Consider the following 12,104-nt stretch of genomic DNA (forward strand, 5'->3'; position numbering starts at 1 on the left):
GTTTTGTTTGATTTTCGTTAAATTTAGTTATCATTCATTTTTATGATTTTTATTTTGTTTTTGTTTGAATCGATAGTTTAGAATGCTTTTCGTTAGTTTTTGTTTGATTTATAATGATTAAGTTTTGTTCATTTTGGTTTTGATGTTCATGATAAATTTGTTTAATTTTTGTGATTTTGATTCATTCGTCTTTTTTGTTAAATTCGTTAATTTTTTTTTTTCGTTATTTTGATTTTTTTTTTTATAATTTTTGTTTATTTTGACTTTTGAATTTGATATTCATATGAATTTTTGGTTTTATGTTTAATGTTACAATTTTGTTGGTTTAGTTTTGTGGGTCTTTTTTGTTATATATTTATTTTTGTGGGTAAAAATTTGGGTGGCTGGTGGTGGTGGGTGGAGAATGTTTAAGGTGTGCGGTGGTGGTGGGTGGAGTTGGTTCGTTTGGGTAGGATTTTTCGGTGGGGGCTGGGTGGAATATGCAGATAGATGGTGGTGGTGGGTGGAGTTCGTTTGGGTGGGACCTAACGGTGGTGGAGTTGGTTTGGGAGGGAGTGGTGGTGACGCTGCTGCCTGAGAAGTACAGGCAGTGATTGACTTTTTTTTTTTATTTTTTTTAAAACTTTTAGCGACCGCCATAAGCCGTTGCTAAATTCAAGATTTGCGACCGGTACATATGGCAGTCGCAATTCTGAGTATTTGCGACCGTTTATAGGCTGGTCGTTGAAAATAGTAAAAACGGTCGCAAAAAATCTGCGACCGTCAAACGGTCGCAATATTGTTTTTTTGCGACCATGAGAATAACCATGTTATGACCGTTGACGGTCGCAATTATGTTTTGCGACCGTTTTGCTATTTTCAGCGACCGTTTGAGACGGTCGCAATTTCGCCGAATTTTAGTAGTGTAAACTCAAGCCTACCACTTACGTTTATTTCAACATATAATGATCATATGTGATTTCAAACGGAATTATATGACCATGAGATGAATCCTTTAGGGTCTCAAGACTTTTCGCCACCAGGCCCCGAAACCTCAAAATTCCTCAAAAAGCGTGGATTAAAGCCTTCAATTTTGTAATTTTTTGACCTTTTTTCACCCAGAAATAAAAATTGTCGAGATGTTTACCATGGTCCCTAATATCCTCCAGGAGTCAAATTGTGTCAGTTGAACCATCCAATATGCCCTTAAACATTCATTTTCCTCGTTCACAACTTGCAGTGATTTCGTAAACTGAAGTCTACCACGGACGTTTATGACAACTTATAATTATCATATATGGTATCAAACGAAATTATACAACTCCGAGATGTATCCCTTAGGGTTTCAAGGTTTTTCGACACGGGGCCCCGTAACCTCAAATTTTCCTCAAAAAGTGTGGACTATAGCAATCAATTTAGTAAATTTTTGACCTTTTTTCGCCCGGAAATAAAATATGCCGAGATGTTTATCATGGTCCCTAATATCCTCCGGGAGTCAAATTGGGTCGGTGGAACCATCTAATATGCCCTTAAACGGTCATTTTACGCGTTCACAATTTGCAGGGATTTCGTAAACTCAAGCCTACCACGAACGTTTATGACAACTTAATGATCATATATGGTTTCAAACGGCATTATATAACCTCGAGATGTATCCCTTAGGGTTTCAAAGTTTTTCGCCACCGTGCCCTGAAACCTCAAATTTTTCTCATAAAACGTGGATTATAGCCTTCAATTTTAATTTTTTGACCTTTTTTCGCCCGTACATAAAGATTGCCGAGATGTTAACCATTTTCCCTAATACCCTCCAATAGTCCAATTGGATCGATGGAATCCAATATGCCCTTAAACGGTCATTTTACCCGTTCACAACTTAAAGTGATTTCGTAAACTCAAGCCTACTACGAATATTTATGACAACATATAATGATCATATATGGTTTCAAAGGGCACTATAAATCCCCGAGATGTATCCTTTAGGGTTTCAAGGTTTTTCGCCACCGGACCCCGAAACCTCAAAATTTCCTCAAAAAGCGTGGATTATAGCCTTCAATTTTGTAATTTTTTTACCTTTTTTCGCCCAGAAATAAAAATGTCGAGATGTTTATCATGGTCCCTCATATTTTCCGGGAGTCAAATTGGGTCGTCGGTGGAACCATCCAATATACCCATAAACGATCATTTTACCCGTTCACAAATTGTAGTGATTTCGTAAACTCAAGCCTACCACGAACGTTTATGACAACTTATAATGATCATATATGGTTTAAACGGAATTATATAACCCCGAGGTGTATTTCTTAAGGTTTCAAGGTTTTTCGCCACCGTGCCCCGAAAACTTAAATTTTTCTCAAAAAACATGGATTATAGCCTTCAATTTTGTAATTTTTTGACCTTTTTTTGCCCGTATATAAAATTGTCGAGATGTTAATTATGGTCACTAATACCCTCCAAGAGTCCAATTGGGTCGGTGGAACCATCCAATACGCCATTAAACGGTCATTTTACCAGTTCACAACTAAAATTGATTTCGTAAACTCAAGCCTACCACGGACATTTATGACAACATATAATGATCATATGTGATTTCAAACGGAATTATATGACCCCGAAATGTATCCTTTAGGGTCTCAAGGCTTTTCGCTACCAGGCCCCGAAACCTCAAAATTCCACAAAAAGCGTGGATTATAGCCTTCAATTTTGTAATTTTTTGACCTTTTTTGACCCAGAAATAAAAATTGCAAACATGTTTACCATGGTCCCTAATATCCTTCAGGAGTCAAATTGGGTCGGTGGAACTATCCAATATGCCCTTAAACGGTCATTTTACGAGTTCACAATTTCCAAGGATTTCGTAAACTCAAGCATACAACGGACGTTTATGACAACTTATAATTATCATATATGGTTTCAAACGGCATTATATAACCCCGAGATTTATCCCTTAGGGTTTCAAGGTTTTTTGAGATGGGCCCCGAAACTTCAAATTTTCCTCAAAAAGCGTGGACTACAACCTTCAATTTTGTAATTTTTTGACCTTTTTTTGCCGGAAATAAAATATGCCGAGATGTGTACCATGGTCCCTAATATCCTCCGGGAGTCAAATTGGATCGATGGAACCATCTTATATGCCCTTAAACGATCATTTTACCCGTTCACAATTTACGGGGATTTCGTAAACTCAAGCCTACCACGGACGTTTATGACAACTTATAATGATCATATATGGTTTCAAACGACATTATATAACCCCGAGATGTATCCCTTAGGGTTTCAAGGTTATTCGCCACCGTGCCCTGAAACCTCAATTTTTTCTCAAAAAACGTGGATCATCAATGTTAATTTTTTGACCTTTTATCGACCGTAAGTAAAAATTGCCGAGATGTTAACCATGGTCCTAATACCCTCCAATAGTCAAATAGGGTCGGTGGAATCCAATACGCCCTTAAACGACATTTTACCCGTTCACAACTTAAACTGATTTCTTAAACTCAGGCCTAAGCTACCACGTACATTTATGATAAACTATAATGATCATATGTGATTTTAAACGGAATTATATGACCCCGAGATGTATTTAGGGTCTCAAGACTATTAGCCACCGGGCCCCGAAACCTCAAAAAGCGTGGATTATATATAGCCTTCAATTTTGTAATTTTTTGACCTTTTTTCGACTAGAAATAAAAATTGCCGAGATGTTTACCATGGTCTCTAATATCCTCCGGGAGTCAAATTGGGTCGATGGAACCATCCAATATGCCTTTAAACGATCATTTTACCTGTTCACAAATTGTAGTGATTTCGTAAACTCAAGCCTATCACGAATGTTTATGACAACTTATAATGATCATATATGGTTTCAAACGGAATTACATAACCCCGAGATGTATCCCTTAGGGTTTCAAGGTTTTTCGCCACCGTGCCCTGAAATCTTAAATTTTCCTCAAAAAACGTGGATTATAGCCTTCAATTTCGTAATTTTTTGACCTTTTTTCGCCCGTATATAAAATTGTCGAGATGTTAATTATGGTCCCTAATAACATCCAAGAGTCCAATTGAGTCGGTGGAACCATCCAATATGCGTTTAAACGTTCATTTTACCTGTTCACAACTTAAAGTGATTTCATAAACTCAAGCTTACCACTTACGTTTATGACAACATATAATGATCATATGTGATTTCAAACGTAATTATATGACTCCGAAATGTATCCTTTAGGGTCTCAAGACTTTTCGCCACCAGTCCCCGAAACCTCAAAATTCCTCAAAAAGCGTAGATTATAGCTTTCAATTTTGTAATTTTTTGACCTTTTTTCACCTAGAAAAAAAAATTGCCGAGATGTTTACCATGGTCCCTAATATCCTCTGAGAGTCAAAATGGGTTGGTGGAACCATCCAATATGCCCTTAAACGGTCATTTTACCCGTTCACAACTTGTAGTGATTTCGTAAACTCAAGCCTACCACGGACGTTTATGACAACTTATAATGATCATATATGGTTTTGAACGGCATTATATAACCGCGCGATGTATCCCTTAGGGTTTCAAGGTTTTTCGACACCAGACCCTGAAACCTCAAATTTTCCTTAAAAAGCCTTCAATTTTGTAATTTTTTGACCTTTTTTTCGCACGTAAATAAAAATTGCCGAGATGTTTACCATGGTCCCTAATATCCTCCGGAAGTCAAATTGGGTCGGTGGAACCATCCAATATGCCCTTAAACGCTCATTTTACCCGTTCGCAACTTGCATCGATTTCGTAAACTCAAGACTACCACAAACGTTTAAGAAAACATATAATCATCATATATGGTTTCAAACTGCATTATATAACCCCGAGATGTATCCTTTAGGGTTCCAAGATTTTTCGCCACCGGGCCCCGAAACCTCTAATTTTCCCTAAAAAGCATGGATTATTGCCTTCAATTTTGTAATTTTTTTGACATTTTTTCGCTTGAAAATAAAAATTGCCGAGATGTTTACCGTGGTCCCTAATACCCTCTGAGAGTCTAATTGGGTCGGTGGAACCATCCAATATGCTTTTAAACGGTCATTTTACCTGTTCACAACTTGCATTGATTTCGTAAACTCAAGCCTACCTCGTACGATTATGACAACATATAATGATCGTATATGGTTTCAAACGGCATTTTATAACCCCGATATATATCCCCTAGGGTCTCAACACTTTTTAACACTTTTTACCATCGGGCTCTGAAACTTCAAAATTTTCTCAAAAAGTGTGGATTATAGCTAGAGATGTCAAAAACTAACTCGACCCGAGAACACGACCTTAATGTGCAAAAATCTGAACCCAACCTGTACTCGAACAATGGGGTGAAACTAGTGACATCACTGACATGTAACTTGACTTGAACCTGACCCGATCTTAACCGAAAATGCATTTGATCCAATACTTTATGGCCTGAACCCGAACCTACCCCCGACCTGATAGTACCCGTCAACCGATTTAATTCGACCCGAAAACAATCCGAACCTGAACTAGTACCCGACCCAATTAAAACATGAACCCGAGTCATGGAAGGTTTAATAAAATTTTATATACCATTTAATCAGCTTATATACTGGTATAATTCTGTAAACCCTCAATCCGATTTAATAAAATATTTAGTTCAGCTAATATAACTTTTGTTCTCTATTACTCGTACATAGGTTTAATAAAATCTTGATGATGCTTAATCAAACTATGGAAGGCATTATTATATAGTTCAACTTGGCTACATCAATATTTATTAGAATTGATCTTGAACCAAAACCCGACTCAACACTTACCCGAACCCGAATGTACCATCTTGTTAACCCATCCAAACCCGACTCAACACAACCCAAACCTGAAATTGAACCCGATTTGATTTTAACTCAAATTGAACCCGACCTATATCCAAAAAGGTGAACGACTCGTTATAACTTGAACAGAAATTGACCCAACCTGAACGTGAACATGACCTGAAGCTAGATTGACCCAACATAACCTGATCCTGATTCAACCCGAGACTTAATTTGACCTGATCCAAATCCGACTTGAATACCTAAATTGACAGCTCTACTATATATTATGATTTATGAAGTATATATTTTGTAATAGTGATAAAACTACGGAGTATTAGTTGATACGGAGCTTTTTTTTTTTTTTTTTTTTTTTTTTCCTGTTGAAAAACTATATATTCAATCTAAGCATTTAAGGAACCTCGATCAACTACTCTAAAACTGAGAAAACAAATTAAATTATTAAAATGAATCTAATGATAAAATTTACATATACAGAAATTTATAATGACAAAAATCAAAGATCATGTATAGCCTTTAAGTAAGTAAGAAAGTCCCACATATGTGTCCCTAGACTTCCTACTTGTTACCGACTCACACTAGCTAATCCAAATGACTCATTTGCCACCTCTAAATCAATCAAGTTCGTCACAAATTTATCAGTTTACTAGAGTACGGCATGAGAATTTAGCAGGGAAGGCAAGAAACATAATAATAATTAAACCAGGGCCCTTCAATGGTTACCCTACTAATGATCATGGACATTGACAGCAAGTAGAGAGACAAATCCAATAAGCAAGGAATGTCAAGACTCGAGTATTATAACAGCAGCAGAAATAAGCACATGTTCAGTTCTTATCTAAGTAGCTATAGTGAATGCTTCATAAGCAAAAGCAGCTTGACAGATATCAGTTCAACTAGTACCAAGATTTCAATTCATATAAGCTTAAAAAGACAATAGGAACGGTGAAAAGAGGGGATACCGCAGCTTTAACTTATATATTGATCCCTAAATTCACATTCTGTAGAAGATTACACAAAATAGCACAATGCATATAAGTTAAAGCCAACAACACCGCAACGGTTCCTGCGTACCAAAAAGGTCTTCCATGGTTTCTTCACTATCCGAAACATGATACATACCTGTATCTAGCGAGTAGAAAAGTATACTATTCCCTTTGAGCCTTGAAAGATAGATCCTATTCTGCATTCCTGCCTCTGTAATTTCTACTGAAAATGATGATGCACGACTTAAGAAAAAGCTATGGTTTCCAAGGCTTTTAACTTCAGACCAATTTTCCTCGAGAAGATTGAACTTGAACACTTCAATCTCATCTCCTGCAAATCCATGAATAAGCACACAATATAGTTCTCCATCACTCTTAACCAAATGGACCCTATCATAGTCACTGCACCATATATCCGGCCGCCTTTTGTAAACTCTCCAACTCCCTTTACCATCTACTAATGTAAATGCTCCAAGGTTTCCAATCCCGTCAAGAACATAGAATGTTCCTGCTAAATAAAGTGGGCTGTTTGTTATGAACACAAAGCCAGGTCCATAATCATCATCACCATCACCATCATCATTCTCATAATCATAATCATTAATGGGGAACTCAAAACTTTCCCATAATTCGTCCCCATATCTAATATGATGGATCACTATTGCATTATCGTGATAAGCAATTGCAACCGTGACACAATCAGTAGAAGTAGGGTATGTTGAGAACCCGATGGATGAAAAGTGACTAGTACCAACAGTAGGAAAATCCCCACTCACTCTTGAGAAGGGATTGAAATACTTTAACATTCTTTTAGAACCAACAGATATAAGTAACCACCCATCCTTGAAGAATTCGATAGCAAAAGGGTCAGAAGAGAGTTGTAAAATGCTTGAACATGAACAACTAAGCGATGGGTCTATTAATTCACAAGATCTGCCATCATTCTTCAAGACAACAAACAACGGAAGCATTTTATTAATTCTATGTTGGGGTTGAGGAACTGCAATTTGAAATGTCTTACAGCTAGCTCGAAAATTCCAGAGATCAAACAAATGCATATACTTCGAAATCAGCTTTATAAGATCATCTGGAAGCTCAGAGAACCGCGCCCTTTGTCCTTGTGTTCCCATCTCTTGTCCATGGCACTCTTTGTACTTTGTACTATGATTAATCATCTCATGATCAAAACCTTCATCTATATTTTTCCTTAGTCTGAGTCAATTCTTGGCCTTTCATGTCTGGAACACCTAATAAACTGTGAAAACACAATATAGGTTTGTATATATTTAAAAATAAAAATAAAAAATAAAAAACAAAACAAAAATCAGTTTAAAACTTTAGATCAATAAAAACATATTTTGTGTAAACTTTTATTGGACTTTAATCAGAATAGCTTTAATTGCTTTTAACTTGTAAAATAATATACAGTTCAATAGTCAGGTGAAGAGAAAATGCAGGGGAAAGTAACAATAATGCAATTAAATTACTAACCTATGGTGTTGTGGCATCAAATTCAGCCAAATAGGAGCTCGATGGCTTAAATACTCTGGACGGGATAAAAACAAACTCAAAGTATCCTCATTTAGGCTGTAACAAAAATAATATATATCAGAAAGCCTTTGATCATTGAAGTAGATGCAATCCCCTCGGGCGCATCCACTACCACCACCACCACCACCAGATGATATTAAAGAATTACAACTGGTAGTGGTTTTACTTCCCCAGCACCAGGTGCTACAATTTCGGCCTAAGAACAAGGCGCGGCCATCTAAAGAATTCACCTTCACCCATTTCTTCCCCGCCAAATCCAACTCTGAAACCTTCACCGTGCTCACACAATAGTCCCAACAGCATCTATAAACACATATATAGTACACATGACCACAAGATTCAACCAAAAACTCCTCCAATTTGATATAATTGGTGCCACTTTTTGGCTGATCTATCTGCAAGGGCTTGATAGAGAATGAGTTAGTAGCATCATTGGCAACCTCAATACTTAACAAAATGGGTTCTTGATCTCTAATATCACTTCCGTGATCATATACTTGAGCCCATGCATATATAATTTTGTTCAATGTAACTACTTCGTCTACTTGAAACCTCTTGCCATCATACTCGAGGCCATGGATGACCCAATCACTAGAAATTAAACTACAACCACTCTTTGAGGTGGGTCGATAAGAAAAAACTTCATCACGGAAAAACAATAAAACCACACTAACATTGTTACCAATACTATCTTTTTCATGATCTTCATCATCATTTGATGTAATCAATGTCCAAGATGAAATTGAATTAGAGAAGTTTTTATGCAAAGGAGGGAGAGATAAAAGCTCCAATGTGAGCGGATTCCATAAAAAGTAATGGAAGAATTTGTATCCTTCTACATCTAATAAGATTAACCAGCCATGACAAGAACCACAAATAGATCTACCGCGTAATTGAGGAATACTCTTGTTATAAAAATTATTGTGATTACCCTCTTCAATAGTGCAGAATGTTTGAATATTTTTTAACTCATCATCTTCCCTGCCCGTACCCCAGTACCGGAAGTACGTGTACACAAGATACGGTGATCTCTCCACAGGTGGAAGCCTCAATTTATCATCCATCTTCGAATTATCCATCGATCAATATAACATACAAATGAAGCTCCTCAAATTATCGAACAAATATATATATTCAGTAGAATGTTGGCATTTGCTGTTAAGGTCAAGAAATTAGAGAAAACGGCTTAGCCCTTGCATTGATTACAATATACATATATATAACCAACCGAATTATAATATTTGCAACAATTGCTTCTCCTGCTCAAATCAAAATTGGACTAATTAGAATACCAAAATCAATGTTTCTTTTTCCACCTTATCTATGATCAAACTCAACAAATTAATTACAAATTCCGAAATTCATATCTATCTATATTACTCGGACTCTTCATTATTCCTTTTTAAGTACGGTTGTGTTGGATACAACACTCGATTTTGAACCAAAATCATACAAATATTATACTACACCCGTTAGTCCGTTACACATTAGTTCAACTTTGGAATTATTTATGTCTCACAAAATAATACCCAAAGTTGCAACTAATATGCAACGGAGGTAGTATTAAATAGAACGATTGATGGGCTATCCGAGTCCAAGTCATTCTTACGTATAATTTAAGTTTCATGAAAAATAACATACAATTGATGCATATAACAATTAAAGTGACCAGAATTACGGTACAACCTTCACTAAATCACTATAATTTGCAAAATCCATAGATGTATCCTGATCAATAATCGATAAGACGCCAATAAAGGTTTCACCTTTAATTATAAATTGCTAATGGTAATATACAGGCGAATTAACTACAAATTGTAATCAAATAATTCAGAAATTAGCATGAAATTATAACTGAGTACATGAGAATTTGATTGGTGGTAAAATTAGCAAGCATGAGTACAGGGACTTACTGATTCAAATCACGGCGTCGGAGCAAAGGTATTCGGCGTCGCTACTGGATATTGTAATTTGGAATAGGCGAGTCATGAGCTGTGTTGATTTGGGTGACTGAGTCAGGTTAATGAGGTTGGGTAGGGTTGGATCTATTTGATGGGAGTTTTGTTTGGGCTAGTTTTTGTGACTTGTGTATCTAGGGGTTGGTTGGATCCGAACTTACTTTGCCCCTATTCGAGGTAAAAAGATCCGCTTCGAGAAAAAAGTAATCTGAACTCGACTCCGAGTCGGAGTAGGGTCGGAGACGGATCCTACAAAAAATCCGAGAAAAAAAATCCAACTCCGACAAATGTCTAACTGTGACGGATTATCCGTCTCCGACTTCGATAGATCGTGGATTTTTGTGTGGGTCATGGTGGCATTGGGTGTGGGTTGTAAAGGCCCAAATAGCCCAATTTCTCAAATTTTCCTGCCATTTTTTTGGGTCAAAACATCATTTTAAAGAATATCTTAAAAAAATAAATAAATATATACAATTGGCAGAAAATAATTTTTTAGCATTGCTTTATATCCTCCCCTCATAGCCGCTAAGGTTTCGAGGTTGGGGGAAGGGATGGCAATATCATCCAAACCCGTTGGATAATCATCCACTCGATCCAAATATATGGATGAAAACTCGAACTTAAGCGGGTGACGGATGGATGATGGATGGGTGGGGCGACGGATAAGGTCGGATTCGGATGATGATACATCCAACCCATCACCCGATCCATCACCTGACACATCCATCCACCCATTAAATTTATATATAAAAGAATAAAAATAAACACCTTTTTAAATAATTTATTATCTATTTGTAATGTTAGGAAATGACATGTGTTTTTAATTTAGTAAAAAGGAACAAGTATTAGAAGGATGTATCAAAGTTTTAATAAATAAATCACTTTTCTTTTTTTCCAAATCTTGATTTTAATTATGAAAGTTCAAAGTTGTATTTATATATTTACTTCACTCGAATTATCACCCGATTCATCCAAGGATGATGGATGGATCGGATGTGGATGAAGAAAAATTAGGTGATTGATGGATCGGATGACGGATGGATTGTAGGTGGATGGAGGCGGATGAAGCATCACCCGACCCACCTCCGATCCATTGCCATCCCTAGTTGGCGGGAGGGCCAGTCGGGCGTGGGGAAGGTTTTTAAAGGTTGTTTCATGGGATTTTGGGGTTGGGGATGGTGGTTTAAGGGGAAGGAGATGGTGCCATGGTGGTCGGGAAGACGGTGTGAAGGGAGGAGGGGGGTTAGTGTTTGGAGTAGTGGAGGGTTGTTAATTTTTCACATTACAACTAACGAATTCAAGACAGATGTACTAGTATTCTGTTACAGAAATATTAGGGATTGTATGTTCAGAAATGACCCCCTAAAATTAGGTCCGCTTTAAGTTAATCGATAATTGAGACATTTTAAAAAGATAACTTGTATTAATTTTTTCCTAAAATAGTTCTTGTGGAATCAAGTTTGATGTCTCAAAACATCATTTGTTTTTTATGAATAAAATTTTGATAACGCTTAAATAATAATTTGGTTTGATACGAATATAACATTTTATTTCCTTGTGTGACAGTCTATAAGCTACATTGGACAAACTTTACATAAATACTAATTTCATAATTCATTTGTTTTTTTTTTTAAGGGGAGTACAACAAGATTCGAACCACACACACGCTAAATTATTGACCTTGTCTACAAATTTGACCGATTAACAATCTACCAATCAAACATATTGACAAATTGCATAAGAAATCCTTCACAAAATGTAAAGGGGGTTGTCATGGCCTACCCTAGCCTTCCTTTCATTCCAATTCGAATTGATTTGAATC

The 12,104-nt window shown here is 36.6% G+C and overlaps 1 protein-coding gene across 1 annotated transcript; it reads right to left on the reverse strand.

Annotated features, from left to right (window-relative positions):
* Positions 1-6,633: 6,633 nt before the first annotated feature.
* Positions 6,634-7,903, reverse strand: LOC145604372 (F-box protein At3g56470-like). The gene is made up of 3 exons (XM_081660286.1): positions 7,393-7,903; positions 6,910-7,281; positions 6,634-6,683 (listed from the first exon to the last, which is right to left on the reverse strand). The coding sequence occupies exons 1-3, from the start codon at positions 7,901-7,903 to the stop codon at positions 6,634-6,636; spliced, it is 933 nt and encodes a 310-aa protein (XP_081516412.1).
* Positions 7,904-12,104: the final 4,201 nt, after the last annotated feature.

The sequence above is a fragment of the Chenopodium album genome, chromosome 22 (genome assembly GCF_948465745.1).
Source record: "Chenopodium album chromosome 22, dcCheAlbu1.1, whole genome shotgun sequence".
Taxonomy (NCBI): Eukaryota; Viridiplantae; Streptophyta; class Magnoliopsida; order Caryophyllales; family Amaranthaceae; genus Chenopodium; species Chenopodium album.